This window comes from Melopsittacus undulatus, chromosome 1, assembly GCF_012275295.1.
Source record: "Melopsittacus undulatus isolate bMelUnd1 chromosome 1, bMelUnd1.mat.Z, whole genome shotgun sequence".
Classification (NCBI taxonomy): domain Eukaryota; kingdom Metazoa; phylum Chordata; class Aves; order Psittaciformes; family Psittaculidae; genus Melopsittacus; species Melopsittacus undulatus.
This window is the reverse complement of record NC_047527.1, coordinates 6,234,175-6,255,470: the sequence shown is the minus strand read 5'-3', so window position 1 is coordinate 6,255,470 and position 21,296 is coordinate 6,234,175. Positions and strand designations below refer to the sequence as shown.

General features: G+C 40.8%; 1 protein-coding gene across 1 annotated transcript in view; it reads right to left on the bottom strand.

The window, feature by feature from the left end:
- FAM135B (family with sequence similarity 135 member B) overlaps positions 1–21,296 on the bottom strand; it is a 131,298-nt gene that overhangs the window by 11,787 nt on the left and 98,215 nt on the right. The window contains exons 7-12 of the mRNA XM_005145497.4: positions 16,987–17,140; positions 14,297–14,346; positions 10,592–10,747; positions 8,457–8,530; positions 4,169–4,323; positions 1,051–3,118 (exon numbers count right to left, since the gene is read on the bottom strand). Of these exons, the coding sequence (XP_005145554.2) occupies positions 1,051–3,118; positions 4,169–4,323; positions 8,457–8,530; positions 10,592–10,747; positions 14,297–14,346; positions 16,987–17,140 (2,657 nt within the window). The remainder of the gene's footprint in view (positions 1–1,050; positions 3,119–4,168; positions 4,324–8,456; positions 8,531–10,591; positions 10,748–14,296; positions 14,347–16,986; positions 17,141–21,296) is intronic.

Below are 21,296 nucleotides of genomic sequence, written 5' to 3'. Positions count from 1 at the left end.
AGCTTTTAGGAATTAATAATGACAACATAAGTGTAGAATTAGGAAGAAAACCGGGATGGACCAGGTTAGGAGATATAGACCTTTAAAGTCTTGGGACAGCTGAAGGCCACTTGATGTAATGGGAAGCAATTACTTACAGCAACCTAATGGACTTTAAAGGGATGAAAGAATGAAAAAAATGGGCAGTGGACCTGGAGGCCCTGGATTCATGTGCATGAATACATGCTTAAATATTTTGCTTCACAAAGAAGGACCAAATTTTATGCTTAGATTAAGAAGGACGTACAGCAGGGTCTATAAAGCAAGCTTCAAGATGCTTTAAAGCAAAGAAAATAAAGCCTTGGGTCACAACTGAATGCACATGCAGAGAGACAACATTTTGGGCAGCCTGAGAAATACCCATGCTACTGTTTTCCCTCAGCACAGCAAAGACACCAAAATATAACCAAAGCATACATATGCTAGTATGTCAATCTGTGGAATGGGTCACAGTGAGCCACAATGTGGCATATTTGGCACAGGCAATGAAGCAAGAAAAAACACTCCAAAGAGCTTCTTCTCCAGCTACCCAGGATGCAAATTCTTCCATTTTCTGGAACCTGCAGCTGAGACCCTACTTGCTGCTGCTCCTGTTTCATAGTTTAGTTAATGACTGCAATTATTTAAGCAAAATAGGAGAGCTATAGCACTGCCATAGTGAACTAACTATCTGGGGCCAATACTCCAGGCTGGGTAACCTTGACTTCATGAAGGAGGGCCAGATCTTAAGGACTATTTAGACACCTAAATCCCACTCTTTTTCATGAAGATTAAGGACCTAATAACTTTTGCAATCTTGATCTCTCTGTGTTTTCATCTTTCCTGTCTATTTAGATTATTTATTCTGTATGAAACGTTTGTCTATTTGGATTACGTATAAGTATTCCTCAGGCAGCAACTGTCTTTGAATGCAAGTTTACAGTATGCTTACAGCATTAGAGCCCTGAACTTTTGTCAGGTTTTCTTGACATTACAGTAACATTAATGAAGAAAGTGATTAGACATTCTTACTTCAACATCCTTTCATTCGTCTCTTCATCCATCTCATCTGAATTTGAAGAGACAACTCCAAAAGAGCCCAGAGGCTGGCGTGTGATGGGGATCACAGCCTGCTTTGCAGAGAAGCCAACCACAGCAGGGGTCTCTTTAAGCACAGAAGAAAAGGGAAGACATGTGGCTGTGCAAGAGACAGACAAGTTAACCACATCAACAGTCTTCCTACTTTCCAGGGCTACTCCTTCCGTCGTTGCTGAATGAAACCCAGTGCCATTAGCAACAGGTTTATGCTCTTGGCTGTTGGGCTCCTGGGGATACTCAGCCTGGTAGGATCCTGCAGCAGGGTTTGCTGAGGGGGGTGAGTCGTTGAGCTCAATATCTTGTAACCCTTGCATTTCTGCATACACTGCTGAACTCTCATCAGCTAGAGAGCTACCACACTCTCCTTGCATTGAGCCGAATTCAGTTGAAGTCTCTGAAGGAGCTGGAACACGATAGCAAAAATCTGGTACCAGCTTTATGCTTTGGGAAAGACTCTCCTCTCCTGAAGTTCTGCTACTGGAGTAAAAGTCTTCTTGCATTTCTAAACTGTCCAGCTTAATTTTGTCCTTTGGATCCTCAGTGCATGCATCAAACTTATCTATATTTTTGTCCAAGTAATTGCAAGCCCTTGGTGTTTTTAAGCTGCCCTCACCATTGCTCTCCAGCGACTGGCACTCAGAGATATTATCTTGGAGCTGCTTTGGACAAATGGGTGGTCCTACATTTTCCAAACTACAGAGAGTCTCTGGAAAACCTTCCTTCTCCTCCTCCCCTTGTAACTCATTGTTACTGCTACTGTGTTTGATAAGGGGTTTTTGGGAACCTCTTGGTTGCTTGTTTCCAGTGGTGATTTTACACTCAGAAAAGTCCACAATTAATTTTCCATCCCCACCCTCTGTTTTTATGCAACTTTTTGAGTTTCCTCCTGACTCTCCCGAGGCTGCTTTGCTGTGTTTGGATATATCTACCTCTTCCGCAGGCTCTTCTGGGCTACTGATCTGAGGAGCTGAGACAGATTTTGTCAGTTTGGTAAGCTCCACTTCCCTCTCCTCTTCCTCAAAGGGCAAAGAGCTGATGGATGTGAGTGATGCTTGGATCCCACTGGGCAAGCTGGTATTGCTTTCCGTGTGGCCACCCTCCAGGGAGTTTCTGTGGATGACGTGTCTCCGTACCAAGTGGTGCAGGATCTCTCTATCACTGGGCAGCTCCAGTGCCCGGCTACGAGCATCAGACCATGCCACTGAACTCGGTTCACTTTCAATGCCTGAATCTGATATTATAGAGGAGGATCTTTTTATGACCCCTGACATAAGGGTGAATTCTTCACACTCCTCACCTCGTTGCTCCTTTGTGAACAATTTCACTTCAAAGCTGTGTGTGGGCAAAGCTTTTAAAACAGGGAGCAGAGCCTTGGGATCTGGATCTCCTGTTTTTTCAAGACTGGTTAACTCATTCAGTGCAAGCTCAGATGAAGTGAAATCATTCTCAGGATGCCTAGGTTCATCTGGTTTATGTATTTCAGTCTTGTCTTCCAAGCCATCAGTTCCACATGCTCCGCACTCATGCTGAGCACTGACAATTAACACTGGATCACTTTTGTGGGGATCCTTATTGCTAGGGTTTGTATCTCCAGAGGTAACGTCCACTGCAAGTCTGTTGTGTTTCAGTAAAGCTTCCTCTGGTGATTTAAAGTCATCTGCTGTGCATTCTGTATTGCCTGGCTCTGAGTCAGAAGTAGTTTCCTGACTTGAAGCAAAAATATTTTCAGGTTTCCTTTGGCCTTCTTTGTTCACTGTACATACCTGAGATGTGGAGTGCTGGTTTAAACTCTTAGTTGTATGTGCAGTACCTTCAGTACCACTGTATAGGCAGGAGAGATTCCCAATTATCCTATCTGTGTGTATTAGCAGAGGACCTTTCCCAAAGTCTCCTTTCATTACTGCAGTGGCATCATTTGATGCAAAATCCTCATTGTCATTTCTTACGTCTATTTGAGTGTTTGCAGGAACCTCAAAATCTGGGAAAACTTCAAGATTCTGATCTGAAAGAAAGAAAGAAAAAATAAAGTAATACCTGCAAGAACACAACAAATTACCCTAAGGTGCTGTGGGACTTTGAAAAGCTATTGTAAGGTCTAAAAAAGTATGTATACTTATATTATATGTTATACATACATTAGGGGCATATTACAAGTGCATAAAGAGTTCACTTAACCAGAATTATCCTCACTAAACTATTATAGTTAAGCAAAAGAAAACAACATGAATAAAATATACTTTCCTTAGTATAACTGTGCTTAACTTGTTAGTTTTTACAGTGTACACAAGTGAAACAAAGCTGGTATTTCTTTGTATTCCTGCTGTCATACGACATTGGTCATTCACTTTGGTCATAGTACATCTCATGCTTATGATGAGATTAATACTCAGTTTAATAGTTTAAATAGCTGTAATGAGCATTGCCAAAATTTAGGCAGTCGGGGAACTCTAGAAGTGTGGAAATTTTGGACAGCAGTTCATATTTCCTAGAATATGGTACCTATAATATTATACATGTTGCTTCCTTGCTCATCTTAATAGTGGACTAAAAAGAAAAGGAAATCAAGGTCTATGAGGTTTTACTACAAATCTGAAGAACTAAATAATTTGTTAATTAAGAATCTGATTTGGGTGCTAAAGAGGAAAGTATTTTTGAAAGCAATGCTGCCTTTCAGAGGCAGCATGGGCTTTCTGCCCAGATTTGGGGCGTTTATTCTGAGTTTTCTTACCACTAGATGTCACACTGGGGATGAAATTCACAGCGCTGATTTTCCTTTAAAGTTGCACTGTAACAAAACTCCGAAAGATTTTGTTTTCTTTCTACATTTTGCCTCCAGCTCTTGTAACTAAGCAGCTTATTTTGAAGGTGAAAAATATTAAGCTATAAGAAATATTCTGATTCTAGGTGAAATAGAAGAATTCAGCCACATTACATAGCAGATCATAGTCTCATCCAAGCCAGATTCAGCCCAAAGGGTGTAAAATAGCTTATCTTGACCTAGGGGAGTGAACGTCCCTCAGCTCAAGCTGTCTCTCTGTGGTGTTTCACTCACCTTTGCAAGGCATATCCATGTACCTATCTTCAAAGATAACTGGGAGCGTGTTCCAGTCCCCATCTATGTCAAGGCATTCTGCTGGAAGCGGGGGCATGCTGGTGAAGTACTCTGAATTACGGATTTCTGTAGAAATCTGGCCGTGACTTTGAATCCTGAGAACAAAGTAGGGAAGAAATTGAGTGTTTGAGTAGTTACTGTGCTGTATCCCTATCACTCCTGAAAGCCTGGCAGCAAAGCTGGGTGTGTGGTTAGAGAACAGAGGCAGTGTGTTTAACAGGAGAGGAGGCAGTACAGCATGACGAAGGGTACCTGGTGCTCCTAGGAGGTTTCCCATGAGTTAATTTCAGTTCAGATCTCTGAGACAGAAATACCTACAACTTGCACACTGCAAAACCTGTGTTCCAGCTGCTGCTGCCACAGGCTCTTGTTAACTACCATAACTCATTGCTGTCCTCCTGGAGGTCACTGCAGATGAGACCAGATCCCTCAGCTGGCTTTCCAGTGCATCTCCTCCAGCTATGGCAAGAGTTTTAAAAGCCAGATGCAGGAAGCCATAATCAAAGATTTGTTTGAGCAGTACAGGGAGGACTCACTGTGCATTCAGAAGAGCTAGGATAAATCAGAAGGTTACGTGGAGACCTCATAGCAGCCTTCCAACATCTGAAGTGGGCCTACAAGGACACCGGAGACGGACTCTTTATCAGGGACTGTAGTGATAGGACAAGGAGTAATGGCTTTCAACTTGAACAGGGGAAGTTTAGATTGGATATAAAGAAGAAGTTCTTTACTATAAGGGTGGTGAGGCACTGGCAAAAGCTAACCAGAGAAGTGGTGAATGCTCCATCCTTGATGGTGTTCAAGGCCAGGTTGGACAGAACCTTGAGCAGAAGGTCTAGGACAGAACCTAGACAGAACACGGTCTAATGTGAGGTGTCCCTGCCCATGGCAGGGGAGTTGGAACTGGATGACCTTAAGGTCCTTTCCTACCAAAACCATTCTGTGATTCTAAATCAGCCACTGTCTGTGGGCAGAATTATAATAACTCTCTCCATCTTTCAGGCCATGTGAAATGCTACCTGGCTTTCATCAGTGAATGTGACATTCAACTGGCACATGAACGTGGGTTCAGCTATAATAAATACAATAATTTTACTTATGAGATTTTCTATGTAAGCATCGTCCTCAAACAATGGGGAAAACATAAAATGCAAAGTTTGTTTATTTGTGTTGACTCTTTGATGAATTAGTCTGTTGATATTAAGAAATAGAGGAAGCAGCATGATGATCAGCTGAAAGCAATTCTGCACAGATCCCATAGGACAGCACAGTGGCAATATTTCAAATTATCATTAACAAAAAGGAGGTAATCATCATATGGCAGTGAACTGGAAAAAACACACCTTACATTATGAAGCAAAACTCAAACAAGCAGGTTTCTAATTCATGCCAACGTGGAATATTCCTATGTCCAGACACAAATAGCTTATTCAGACCAGCACATCAGCTTCAACTTCAGAACGTAATTGTTGATGTTTATCATTTGCTCATACCTGTAGGCTAGTTATTTTATCCTCAAAGAAAAACAAGTCACTGGTTGTTAACACTTGACTCAGAGAGGAGTCACAGACAGCTAACTGCTCATTCTTGCCTGCAGCAACACCTAGGTGTTTAGAGTTAACTCTTGGCAGCATAAATTCTCTCTGACACATTCATTAACAGCATCAGCATTTTATTAAAGACCACATCTAAAAATAATAAACTAAACTTGTTTTGAGACCAAGCTCTGGCACAAAAGATGAATACTTGGCATTAAGATGTGTGAGAATCTATTTTTTTTCCCTGCAAAATATTGGAAGGATAAGTCACCCATTAGAGGCTCCCACCCTGTGTGATACCCAGCCTATTGAAAATGGTGTGTCCTCATCTGTTTAAGCAGTCAAATGCTGCCAGGCATGGCCTCATACAAAACTCACAAGAACAGCACAGGAAACAAACCCAAGATTCTTGACTGGTAAGAAGGAAGAAAGAACCAGGGTAATAAAACCAGTTACTGTTTCAGGTGGTTGTACTGTACTTGCACACTCAGACCTGATCTCACTTAGCTGTGTGAACCCGATTAAGGCTCCCTGTTGCAACCCCCAACATTGATAAAGCTCCATCAGCCAAGACTCTGCGTTTCCAATACATAGAGTCATAGAATCATAGAATAGCTTGGGTTGGAAAGGAGCTTAAGATCATCGAGTCCCACTCCCCTCCCATGTGTGGGGATGCCTACATTAAACCATGTCACCCAAGTCCAACCTGGCCTTGAAAACTGCCAGGGATTGAGCATTCACAGCTTCCTTGGGCAGCCCATTTCATCATCTAGCAAAGTCAAAAAGAGAACATGGCTCTGCCATGAGGCCTGTATAGGCCGAGTTTGCTACATCTACTTTTAAAGTCTAACTACTTTATTCTTTTTTACTCAGTCTCCTTGATAATCACTGAGGAAAAAATATGTTTATCTGCAGGAATGGTTAGCTCTGTGGCTGCCTGCAGAAATAAAAGCACTTCATGCAATTAGGCTTCCTCCTGTGCAGGGCTATGTTTGCTTGAATGGAGAGATGAGTATCTGTGCCCTCACACCAGGATCCTGACATGGGTTTTCCCTTGTACATCGCTCACTTAAAACCTGACATGGGAGGACTAAGTGAGCACAGCTGGGCACCTGCAGCCATGTTGCTGCTCTAATTTGGCAGAACAAGGTAGCCGTGTACAGCCCTTTCACTAATGAAGTCATGGCCCTTTCCATCAACGTTGATTCAGACCTTAAGTCCCTAGTGATAGATTTGAGAAAGTAGTTTCCTTCTTTACACTACATCAGAAGCAGATGTCTCACTTAAGCCTCATCACTGCAACAGGACCTGATGTCATGGCCTTAAACCCCCCTCTGAAAGATGTGTTTCCACACTGGCAATGCTATGCTCTCCCCATGGTGACAGGCTGTTTCAACGGACAAACAGTCTGGACATCCCTCATTACTCAGGAATTCCAATCTGAGCATTTTTGAGCTCTGCCTTCAGGGGTCAGGTGCTGAATATTATCCATGTTCTCCACTTGAAAACACTGGATGAAACTGGAGGCAGGATCTGCCCTGGTGTAGCTTTAAAACTGGCTCCTCATACTGCCCATGTTGGTTCCAAGCAAGAAGTGTCAAGCAGAAGGAAATATTTACCTTGCTGTTGTTTTAGAGCATGTTTTTCTGGATGGAGCCCAGTGCAGTATTTGTTTTCCAGGACTCCTTTGCATTGCTGATTCTCAGTCAATTAATTATCAGCCCTGAACTCCCATCATTCTCAAGGTTCCTTCAGCTAATGTGGTAGCATTCCCCATTCCTGTCCTTTACTGTTGCATCTAGTGAACATCCACAGCTTTGCACCGGCTGTTTATTGCTTCTGTCTGCATTTAAAAGCCTTTTCTGCTATAGAAAGTAACACTGGACTAAATACCAAAAGAAATCCATGGCTACCTGCCTCCTAAAATGTTTATTATGATGGTAAAAAGCCTTAAGTGTTAAGGTTTTGTTGCCTGCCAGCAGCTATTTCTTATTAAAAGTGTCCGTAATGGATCTAGTGTAAGGAGTTTAAGAAGTTAAGGGAAGAAAGATATAAAAAAATACATCTGCCTGCCCTGAGGCTGGTGGTATTCATGGAGATACACTTTGAAGAGAGATGCATCCAGCTGTGACTGAGAAAAGAGGTGGGGAGAGAGGGACTCTTTGTCAGAGACTGTAGCAATAGGACAAGGGGTTTAAACTGAAACAGGGGAAGTTCAGGTTAGATATAAGGAGGAAGTTTTTTACTGTGAGGGTGGTGAGGCACTGGAATGGGTTGCCCAAGTAAACTGTGAATGCTCCATCCCTGGTGGTGTTCAAGGCCAGGTTGGACAGAGCCTTGAGCAGCATGGTCTAATGTGAGGTGTCCCTACCCATGGCAGGTGGGTTGGAACTGGATCATCTTAAGGTCTTTTCCAATTCAAACCATTCTATGATTCTATGATCTCCTGAATCATATTTCTAGAGTACAGGAATCTTGAAAATAATAATTTCTGGGGTCTGATCGCAGTCACTTACTTTTTACACTGGTTTCAATGGTTTTACAATATGGATCTAGAGCAGAACCTGTGACTTCTCTCAAACCAAACTCCTCCATGTCCAGCAGAAAAAGAGCTCAGTCTTGACCATAAAATATTTTAAACTACATTTTCAGATGTTGCAGTGACAGGGGAAGGTTAGTGTGTTACTTACAGGCCTTCCTGAAATGTGAGCACAGCGCGTTTCTGGTGCTCAGTGTAGAAGAAGGCTTCTGAGAATCTCCTCACCTGAGGAAGAAGCACACAAGTTAAACTTAAGATCTGCTGAAAGGTGAGGAGTACAATCAGGCTAATAACAAAGCAGTGACTGTCAGGACGTGATTCTTTAGTATCCTCTGTGTTATATCACTCTGGTGACAGAAAAATAAAGCTCAGTTCTGCTTCCCTTTCCCAGTCTAGCACAAAGCTGTTAGTGTCGTTGCATATTTTGCTGGGAGGGAACAAGTGCCCCTTGACAGTATATCTAGATTTGCTTACATTCATCTTCTGCTTTTCTAAAAGCTGTTAAATTTACCATATTCCCTTGTACTCTTAAAGTAGAGAAGGAAGATTTCTCTTTCCCACTGTGCAAACCATATAACAGTAGCAGAATGAATTATTAAATTAGAACAATTTGTCATCTCTTCTATGGATACATCCACAGTGACACCCAAAGTAAAGCAAGTCTTATATATCAGCCAGAGGAGTATAAGCCTTACCATGGTAGAAACTCACCTGCCTATGTCACGATACATTGAGAGCTCTTTAAATCTCTTCATGGACATTAGGTCTGTTCAGTGTTGGATAATCAATTATAAAAAAGCCACAGCTTTGAAGTAGCTGGCAGAGCACAGAGTGTGAAATAAGCTATAAAAAATCAGTGCTGCTATCTGCCCTGGCATAAGCTTTGAGTTTAAACGAATCAAGCATAATATGCCATCAAATGTACTAAGATACTGAAATGCAGCCCATACGTTACTAATAATAGTTGTAAAAGTGACCTCAGTTACAGCATCAGAAAATGGCGGTGAAAAGCTTAAGTCAGAGAATCTCAGCATCTCCCTAAATCCCATTTGTGCTTTAACAAACAGCCTTTCCAATAAAAGGGCCAACATCCATTCGAAAAGACTGGGTATTACTGTATGACTTTTCATCTGGGGCTCTCAAACTGTTTGCCAGACCTGGAAAAATGTAATTACATGGAGCTTGTATGGGGAGGAAGTGAAGCACACAAGGGTGTGTAATTTGCTAAAGGTTGAGCAGGCAATTGGCATCAACCACAGGCAAGATTCACACTGCTGGAATACAGAGTTGAGTCCTTTGGCTGAAAGCTGCCCAGGTCCTCTCAGAGTTGAGGATGACCTGGTCAAACTAAACAGTGGAGCATCAGTCACTTGGTCACCTCCTCCTGAATTTTATGCCTCCTTTTTGCAAGCTAAGCCATGCTCCAGGGGAGAACAACTAGAGAGTTGTTCTGGTCACTCTGGAGGGCAAATGGACCTCCACTGACTTTGACAGGAACCAGATCATGAGCTGAGATATCAGTACTTACACTTTGGACTCCTAAATTTAAACAAGGTGAGTCCTACCCTTTTCTGTCTGTCCCAACTCTAATGCACAGATCAGATTATGAGTTCAGCTTGGGTGATGTCCTGAACTGATGTCTGGTCAATAACCAAGAATGTCCTAATAGAAGACACTATACTTGCTGAACTAATTAGATAAGCTGATCTGACAAAGCCAGCTTGAAAGATGAGTGGTTTTGTGCCTTTATTATCAAGTACAAGAAGCAGTTTCCACATGAACAATATTAATATTTTGTTGTGTGCACATTACTAAGAGAAAGGGAAGAACTAGTTATATATATATTACAGATACACATAGTGAAGAGAGCAAATTTATATATCTCATGGTAGTTTTGTGAAAGAAGTTGAGATAAAATAATATTTTTGGTTATTTGTCTTTGTGATGCTTGTGTTTTTTAAAGCAAATGTTTATGATTTATGTATATCTAGCAAGTACAGGCAATACTTACCTCTTCCCACACAACTCTTGTTCCATGTTTGATTCTGATGTTCCAAATGCAATCATTTTACACAGAATCATGAGTACCATAAAATCAACAGTCTTTATTCCAGAAATTGAAATCTGTAATTTCAAATCCTGGGCTTCATTTCTTGTCCTGCTCACCCCATTTCAAGAAAATACCCATTTGGGAAGAACTGTATTGGAAATTTATATCCAGATAAATCAGTCATGTTTATTAGGCAGTTACCATTATTGAATTTGCTTTAAACTTCTTAACATTACCCTTAGCATGTGGTGTTCCTGAGTCAGATAAGCTGTGACTTCTGGATGGAGTGTTGCCACCTCCAGGAACTGAGTCCACAGGGCCAGGAGGTGGGAGCAAAGCCAGGCGAGGTCCTTGCTTATTTGTTCTGCTATCTTCTCTGGATTGCTCAGCAACTGGAGGAGAGAAAGGACATTTTGAGATCAAGACAGTGACATGAAGGAAAATAAGTTTGCTTATTTTCCTTTGAGGAAAACAACAAAAAATCCCTCTTGATTTAGAATTATTATTAAAGTGACCATTTTAAGTTATTTTACACCAAATAAAACCGGTGAGACTTTTGCTTTTACTCTTTAAAAGCCATATATTTAAGTGCAAAGGGTCTCATCTGCAGAACTGAAGAGCAAGAAGTAGGAACAGCCTCAATGTTTGTGGAGACTTTACTGCAGATGTAGTAATCTGGGAAAAGAAATCCAAATAAAGTGGGTTCCAAATTATCCACCAGATGGTGCTGGATACTCTGAAATAAACCGTGGCCATCATCTTTCTGCTAGCAAAAGCTTTCTCACCCATGTCAGACTAGGATACCAGATTGGTGATTTGGGGGCAATGAACAAACCCAAAACCAAAACACTGTGTCCTCAACACATGATGGAAACAGACATCCCAGAGTCTGCTGCTGCTTCACTCCCACACCAGGACATGCTGGAGCTCTCTGTGCCATCAAGATCTAGGCTGCAATTCTCTGCTACAGATCCGCAGCTCAGGAAGTTCGTATCAGAAAGCAAAGTCTCTGTGCATCCATCTCCCTGGTTTCACAATTTCTTACCATGAGGCAGACGTTTTACCTCCGTGTTTTGGCACAAAAAAGTACAGAACTGAGCTTCATCTGTTCCTATGGTTCACCTGCTTCTAGGAACCTGGTAGTACTACAAGAAATACTCCCTAAATAGCACCAGAATAATCACTTATCGGTTCTTGGACACATCTTTTTTTTTGTTACAACTGCAGTCTAGCTGAAAGCCTACTTATTTTTCACATTTTATTATGCAGGTAGATCAGTGACCCTGCTAACTAAGCCATGGCTAAAAGCAAATCATGTGTGAGAGAGACAAACAGAGAAAATGTGTGTGGATAATGCAGATATTGTCACTGAGTTTACCTTGTTTGGGTGCTATTCTGCTTTAATGACTTCTCCAAAAATGGCACAATCCCCAGTACCCATTCAAGTACTGGAAAAATCAGATACTATTGGGAAACAAAAGATCCTGCCCAAACACTTGTCTTTGCAGAGTCAGGGCACTACTTTATTCACTGCACCCAATTTTATATTATATATGCCAATTTTTTGAAATTATTATTATTTTTCACTTAGTCAGTAAGCCACCTCTTACATCATAAACTGGAAGCACAGGCTTCAAAGAAGGTGCAGTATTCATGCAAGCAACAGTAGGAATAGGTATATATGGCTATTTTCCCAGATTTGAGAAAAGGGAAGGAAGGGGAAGGGAGGGGAAGGAAGGGGAAGAAATGGGAAGGCAAGGCAAGGCAGGTGAAGGGAAAGGAAGGGAAGGGAAGAGAGGAAAGGGAAGTTGTGGAGTCTCCTACGTTGGAAATATTCAAGGCCCGACTGGACAAGTTCCTGTGTGATGTACTCTATGTTACCCTGCTCTTGCAGGGGGGTTGGACTAGATGATCTTTTGAGGTCCTTTCCAACCCTTGGGATTCTGTGGGATTCTGTGGGAAGGGAAGGGAAAGGAGGAAGGAAAATGCCTTCTTCTAAGTGTGTGACTCTTGCTGCACCGCCACACACATGACAAGAGCTTAGCAACACTATTGATTTAAATCAAATCCCAGTGACTCGGTTCCTCAAAGGAAAAGCTAGCAGTTAAAAAGATCACCAAATGTGATTCCGGCTACTCCATTCACATACCTGCTGCTGGGCTGTTACCTGTGACTGCACTTTTAAAGCCTCTCTCAGGGCAGTCTGGCTTTAACAATGCTGTCAGGCAAACCAGATCAACAGGGTTTCTTTTGAGGAGATATTTTTCTTCTTTATTTACATATCAATCACAATTAAAAAAAATAGTTCCCTTCCACTTTCTCCTGGATTGAATATCTGCTGTGTTCATGAGTTGAATACAAAGCTATGGCTGGTTAAACTCAGGATTTTTCCTTCTTCTGTTTGTATTTGATTTTTGAAATGGACCTGCCTTTGGTAGCACAGTAGAGACTAACCCCACAGGCTTCTGTCTCTGTGGTTTTTAATAACATTTTCTTTATAAATGACTGTTTTTCATATGTTCTGTTGAAAAGAAGTGGTTTCAGTTCGCATACTCCTAGAGGCAAAATACTGGGAGAGCATTGCCAATACTAATCTCTACACCATATGGAGGTACATACGACTTCTGTGCCTTTACAACAGCGATGGTCAACGCTGCAGCTATGTCCCACCAACATTGTAGAAGATCTCAACACTTATGTCTCCTTGAAATCACTGTCTTTATAATCAAATTATGCATAGATGAATAGAAATCTGTCATTCCAGGATGCTAAGGGAAAACGTTTTCTCAGCGTAGAGGAAAACAAAAGGCTTTAGAGCACCCCAGAGAATCAGCTGTTCTAGCTGTTGTGCTCACCTATCTGTTGCTACGCTGTTCCCATCAGCTTGCAAACAACAAAGTAATCTGGCTTTACTAATATTGCCATGAGAAAAAAGTCAATAAGCTTTTGGGAAGAGCAAGAATGGGACAGGAGTTAGAAAACACAGTGAAATTAGTGCTGGCATTTTCTGATATATGCCAAACCAATTTGGACCTTCTCAGACTCACTGAAAATAAGTCCAAAGGAGACTTTAGATTGTATTGTCTGACCTATAGCATTTGAGTTTCAAAATCTAGTAAACCTGAGCCAAATAACCTGTTTCTCTAAATTAAATTTATATAAAATCAGATTTCTTCCAAAAGTATCTAAGTCATGACTTAAAATTAAGAAATTAAACATTTCAAATATTTTTCACCCATGGCTGATAAACATCAGCTCACTGTTCATAACTGGAGTGTGAATGTACGTCCAGTTTGTTTGACTTCATCTTCCCTCTGTTAATTGACTATAATTTTGTCATTCTTCCCTGTGCTGTCTCTCCTGCTAACAGACCAAGTAAATCAAATCTATTAAATCTCTGATTATAAAGCATTTTCCCCAATGATCATCTAATGCTTGCATTTCTTTCTGGCAGCCTTGATGACATGTCAGTGTCTCAATTGAAATAAGCATAGCAGAAGCAAGTTTAAGAAAGTAGTTCTGACACTTCTGTGCTCAAATCACTTTTTTTTTCCTCCCATGAGGCCTTTGACACATTTAGGAACTTTTATTTGAAGTGATATTGCTGTACAACCTGGCAAAGTATCTTTTCTCTTGTCAGCAGAAAAGCTGCAATTGCAACCTACCCCCAAATATATTTTTTTCTGCATATCTGAATCTCAGGGCTAGACTCACTGAAGGATGTTAAAGCAATCCAGCTGGTGACTTGTTAAAAGTGACAGAAACATCTTGTGAGTAATACAAATTATGTGAAATTGTTGGTAGAAGAGAAACATTCAACAAACTTGAACAAATGGAACCAAATTCCTTTTCTCCTCGCTCTGATACATGACTGGGCTGTCTCAGTGCACTTGAAAAATGAAGCTGAAAAATGTATGGGCAGATTCTGCTGAAGAAAATACCTGCAACTCCGTACAAAGCTGAGATAATGTCTCTTCCACAGATAACTCCTCTAGGGAAAAAACACAAAGAAAAAAAATCAGGTTAAGAACAGTAGATGTGAAATAGTAATACTCTGCCATTTATTTCATGTGAGAAATAGGTCATTCCATATTCTTCCCCAACAGAAAAATTTGGATGGGGGCACTCCATAACCCACTTTATCCTGGTGCAGGTGAAGGCACAACTCTTGTTCATGTGTCCTGGACCACTAAACTTACAGAAGCTCTGGAATGCTGTTATCAGAATTCAGCTTTTCGCTGTCTATCCTCTCATTTACTAGAAGTTTGTTTGTTAGCTTTTGGTGTTTATGGAAAACTCCAGTACTGAATGTGAAGTCTCACCATTGCAAGTGACATGCAAGAAAGTTCTCCCTATTCTGCTACACAAGATTGTGTAAGTGATAGCAGATGTCCAGCTAGTAAAAGATTGGGTATCTGTGTACTGACTTGCAGAGTGCAAAACACCTCTCCACCCCTACAGCAAACAGCAGTGGTTTGATGTAGTCCAGAGAGAATCCATCACAGGGACACTTCACTTTAAATGCACCACAGACTTTGAGGCAGAGGACATAAATCAACTCTCCAACTTCGGCATCTTGATTTTGCAATGTGGAACTTTCTAATGTAAAGAAGCAAAGCAGAGCAACCAACTGGCCAGTCCCCAAATGACTCTTCTTAATAATAGTAATGAATGGAAAAGGACAGACTGAGGTGGATAAAGCCTAGAAAAGACCCATCATTAGCTGGTAAAACCTGGGAAACAGTAATTCCACTTTTCATGTCTAAGCTAGGCTGTTATCTTTTTTAAGATGCTACTCAAGGAGCTAAAAAAAAAAAAAAGAATTAAGAAACTCTGCAGAGATTTATAATCCTGGATTTACTTTATCTTTAGAAACCTATGATGAGATTAATACGGCCAATATAGATGTTTACAACCAAATGAGTAATTTACATTGGTCCCCTGGTCAGTGGACAAAAATGAGCAAGTACAAAGTGCAGTTCACACCATCCCAAGGCAGAAACCACTACTTGTCCAAAAAGATATTTTAGTGTTCTAAATGGGTCTGTTTCTCTACAGTGACTGTAAGGAGAAAGATATAAAAATCTGCTTCATATTCATCAAATTGGGTGAATCTTAAACCCCATGATTTTGCTAAGTTTTACAACAGGCCTCAAAAAAATTAGCCTCAAATGCAAATCTCCAGTAAATTTTCAGACTGTGAGTAAAACGATGCAGAAGTACCCTGCTCAAGAGACTTTTAGGAAATTTGCATGTGTTACAACAAGTACCTTTGCAAATTAAGTGCCTGCTTCAGTACCGGTAGTCATTTGAAAATCAAGCTAATTGTATTTAGAAAGCCAATATGTGTTCTGGTGTGGTTCTTGAATTGTCGTCTAGCAACCATATAAATTCTGCCATCTCTCAACCTCAAAGCCTGTCCAGGTGAGACACAAATCATCTATTTTATGTGTCTGATAACCAAGATGCCTGAAGCATGAGTTCCGTTGCATGTTGGGTTCTGTCTTGTAGCTCATAAATTGCAAATAAAAACTGTACTTTTTCTTATCCTCTCATAGCTGGATTGAAGAACACAGTATGTGTTCTTCCCACCCTATAAATTTTAAGCTATCTTGAAGAGAAATATATGTTGGGGAACAAGATGTGAAGTGGAAAAGGGGAGCTATCAAGCTTATAAGTCTGTAAAGCATAATGTATTATCCTTGTTAGTTCTTGTATACAAGCACTATACAATGAAACTGGAGAATGCTTTTTGCTGTTTCTAAATCTGCTGGCCAATGCACTGGGCTCTCTTAACATAATTACCTCTGCAATATAACAAACTGGTAACTTCAAAACCTGTACACAGAAATACAAAGACAGAAACCCACAGATGTGAAACCATGAGCCACATTCGTTGAATTCAAAGAAACAGGTGGGAGAGCAGGAATTAGTCAGGGATGCATCTCATTTACACAAGCGCTCATGCTGTCATTGCAAACACAACTAAACACAAATTACAGTGCTTCATCCTGCAAATCCAGCCAGCCAGCACTTGCACATTGGACTTAACAAGCCTGACCAGCCAGAAAAAAAGCTTCTGCAAAACCCAGAAAAATCTATTAAACAATTGAATTGGGAAGAATAGCAGAATCATTTTAAAGAGCAAGTTGCAATTATGCAATTGGCAAGGAAAAAATACATTGCAAATTGTAAACGAGGGAGTATGTTTCAGAAACACTCATATCACCTTTCAGATTTCTCTTCTCAGTTTTTGAAAAATGTTTGCTCAAAAGAAATAAATACGCTAAAGTCTTCCCCAGATTTCATGGCAATTCATAATGGAAGCAACTGAGTCCAGAAATCACTGAAAGGCAAGTGTTTTGAGAAATGTATCAAAACAATTCACCTCTCATCAAATGTATCAACAATTCACCCTCTACACATCAGGCTACATCCTATAAAAGGATTTGCGTAAGCTGAGAAGGCAGTCATCTTTAACAGTGTGGCAAAATAAACATGAATCAGAAAATGGGGATAAAAGTCCTCTAAAAACTCTGAACAGCCCCAGAATTTTGCTGTATTAAATTAAATTGGGTATTGAAAATGCAGCACTAAAATATTTAGTGATTTTAAGTGTCTGTTCACTTACCCAACTTCAGCTGTGGTAAATCAGGAATCTCCTTCATTATGAGGGTGTAATACATATGAAGTCCTCTTTGAGCATTCAAGAGCAGAAGACAGAGGTCTTTATGCCATTTGTATGCATGCTGCATACAGTTTTCAGATGGGACATAAAAGCTGCCCTGTGTAACAAAAGTATCAAGTAAATAAAATACAGATATTAAAATTTATCTTCTCCATTTATCCTAGAGGCTTCCACAAAATTCTAGTTGTGGGTAAGCCTTTCATTTCTAATCAAACAGTTGGGACCAAAGAGAGGTTTTAACCATCCCCCTACCTCCTAGACCCCTAACCGTCTAGATGTGTAATCGTAGTAATATCTCATTCAACAGATACATTTGTCCAAGCCATACCAAAACTATTAGCTCACAGCAATGCTGTCACATTTACAAGGATCCTCATCCCAAACAGTATAACACAGAAGTCCATCTCTGTCCTTCACACATGTCCCACTGTGGAGCCTATGGCTCGCAACAATGTAGAGAGTGCTGGGAAAAGCAGATCCTCTCTGCTACAGCAGATGGTGTGGAAAGAACTGTAAAAATGGCTAGGTTAGCTTTCTTTTTTCCTCATATCCTCTTATCCCCTTTTGCACAGGTTGTAGCTTGATGGTATTGTCATATGCTTTGTAATGTGTATTAGTGAAAAAACGGTAGATGCATACCCTGTCAACAAATATGAGCCACTTTGTGTTCCAGAATCAGTCTCTGGATTAGTGTATCTCTTGTGGGAGGAGATGTAATTGGACAGATCACAGCATGTTTAATACAGAAATTCCCAAACAACACATTTACATTTAGAACATAAGCCGAGATTGTATTAGAGCACCATAAATCAAATGTTTCAACTTCTGACATAAACCACTTCTCGTATAAATTACTTGTATTTGAAATTTGCACTGCTCAGATCTAAAATAGAATTATTTATTAAGTCGTCGTTTCTTCCCAGGATTTCATGGAGAGTCTCAAGTTCATTGAATGTGGACATTTAAAATCAAGGAACCGAACTGTGACCACTTCTTCCAATTAATTGTGAAGGAAACAGAACAACTGGCTACCAGTTCTACACTGTAGATTCATTGAATTAGGACCAAGTACAATCACAGAAGACAAGTCAAATTTCTCTTCCTGTCCCATATCTTTGGGAGGAATATCTGTGCAAAAGAAAGGTGCTTTGAGTGCATTGTATGAGAGAAGCAGCACTGCAAAGCCACCATTCAAGGCTGTACCAAACAGGCACAGTCCAAGCTGTGCCACTCATTGAGTAAAAGGTTGTATCATTAAGCTGAAGCATTCTGATGAAACTCTATTAAATGGCAACTGACTTTGAAACCTTGTTGTTTAAAGGAACATCCATCCTAATCTGAAAAATCATCTTGTCAAGGTGGAAAGTGAGAGTGACAGAAAAAAGATGCCAAGCTCCAAATCTGTGGTCCTTCAGTGATTTAAAGGCATTACTGTTGTTACAGGACTGTTTCTTCTCAAACTTGTCACACACATGCAGGATGCAGAGTAGGACATAACACCAATTATTAAACCCACTTCAGGGACAGTTTAAGCTAATGTGAACTAAGGTCTGTGCATCCTCATCTGCAAGGATCCCAGCAGGGCAGGCGTCTGTCAGATGATTTTATTATAAACTGCTGCAGCTAAATTAACTTATCCGTCACTGTTCAGTAAGCTCAGAAATGTCAAGAAGTATCTTCCTTTGAGATGGCCTCAAGATTGCAAACCTTCCACATTCACTATTTTAATTGCATCTTCTTCTGTGCAGTTATTTAAGCGGTCACCTATTTCCTAGGTTATAGCCTGAAACAAGGATTTAGACTACAATACTAACAAATTCAGTTCAGCAACACAGTATATGATATTCTAAGGAAAAACACTGCCTTAAAGCTAGCAGTCCCAGCCACTACAGCAGTGTCTGTGACCTGTTAAACAGCTACAAATTGCTCACCTTTCCTGAATAAGGAGGACAGATACTGTTTAACTTCTGGTTAAGACAAACCTCTTATTAAAAGAAAAGTTCATATTGAAGCTGACAGCTTGCACAAAACATGATGGCTGCCCTGGCTTTGTGATATCCATTGTAAAAGTACACATTAGTTTCTTTTGAAAGGATTCTGATGACCTTTTTGAGTTCATTCTTTTGGTCTACTGTTATTTTAAGCTCATTATTTTGTAGATTGACAGATTTTCCTATGAGAGCTGTAAAACATATCTGCACTGATTTCCTTCTCCAAGACCATCTGTAACGGTAGGCTGTATCTCTGGCTTTTGCCCTTTTCTACTTCTGAAAATTTTGGAAGCAGAGGAATACCTGACAAATCCTCACTTCAAGACTTATCATCTGAAGGTATTCTGATAGCAAAGATGGATGACAACACAGAAGCTAACAGTACTGACATGAGAGAAAAGTATGACTTCCAAAGCGTCAGCATCATTAGAGGCAAATAATTCAAGAAAGCCAGGACACAATGGAAAAAGAGATGGCCAGGAAAACAATGCAAACAACTGCAAACAATGTTGAGAACGGCAATGATTTGCATTAAGTATTTTTTCCTGTAATAATTGAAAGAATATCAGCTGTATATATCCCAAGTAAAAAAAGAAATAATAAAGTTGTCCCATGTCGTGGTTTAAACCCAGCCACACAGCTCATTCACTCACTCCCCCTCTTGCTCCCCCAACTCCCGGAGAGGTGGGAAGGAGAATCAAAAGAATGTAGCTCCCACGGGTTGAGATAAGAACAGTTTAATAACTAAGGCATAACACAAATCACTACTGCTACCACCAATAATAATAATAATGATAAAGGAAATAACAAGTGAAGAGAATACGACACCTCACCACCCACTGACCAATAACTCACCCCACTCTGCCCAACCGAGCATCGATCGATACCTCCTCCAACCCCCAGAGCACTAACCCTTCCGGGTAACTCTTGGTTACATCCTGGGCATGATGTGCTGTGGTATGGAATACCTCTTTGGCTAGCCTGGGTCAGGTGTCCTGTCTCTCCTTCCTCCTGGCCTCCCCTCCTCCCTGGCAGAGCATGAGGCTTACAAAGTCCTTGACCAGAGTAAACATTTGAGCAATAACTACAAACATAGGTGCTATCAGCACCGTTCACAGGCTGAAAGTCAAAACATACTGCTGCACCAGCTACCAAGAAGGAAAAAACATGACTGCTACTGCTGAACCCAGGACATCCCACCAAATGAGATTGTTCTCCAGGACCCATCTGATGAACTGATCAATGAGATTCCTTTTTATGTTGAGCAAGTTACCAGTAGAGATATAGGCTTATTACCAAAACCTACAACTGGTGACCTCAAGAGAAGAAAAAGTTTTACCAACTTTGGAAACTGAGCTAGTTCTGTGAGTGCAAGATTTAAAAAGCTGGAGATAGGGAGGATGATAAGATTGTACCTTGCCTAATCTCCTATAGATAATATTGTTTTGCTGTGGTCCACAAACCAGGAGAAAGTCACTAAACTGAATGTATTATACTGAAAGTAGAATCATAGAATCATTTAGGTTGCAAGAGACCTTTAAGTTCATCTTATTTCTAGTGAGCCTGATTTACCCCTTTCGCCCTTCAAACCTCATTTAAATATCTTTGCATGATCCCTGCTCATGCTCTCCTACACAAAGATCCTTTTTTTGCCTTTGATGCAGGTTTACCCCATCTGTCACCATAGGTCTGGTGTCATGTAGACCTACCCATGATCAGAAGCCCCAAATTCTGCCAGTGAGACAAGGCTCAGAGCCAGGAACTGATCTACTGCAGCACAAGAGCAGGGCTCACCCTGCAGCCTGGCACCAGGTGGGAGAGTGTTCCCACAGGGGTTCTGTTTGGGCACTGCATCAGTCATAGGGGGTGCAGAGCTTAGAGGGGACTTGGCCTCCTGCTGAGTAGATAGCTTTGCTCTCTGGTTGAGTTACAACACTCTTCTGTGTAAAGTAGAGCTGCTTGCCTTAGTGACAGGTCTCAGCCACTGTCGTGCAAGCTGCTGGCTCCTGGCAGGTGTCTTGGTTCTCCTTGAGGTTTCCTTATTCCAGGAAACCTCCTGTGCACCACGCTCTTTTCTGCTGATCATTTTGGCACCAGAGCTGCTCACCCCAGAAACTGAGTAAATGGAGAATACTTCATCATTCCTTGTTTTTTTGATGTTGAAACAGAGAAACTAATTTTCCGAAGTGTCAGGTGAGCACCTAAGTGTACACATTATGTCTGTATGAAACATCACTTAACATATGTTTGTAGTAGTCATGA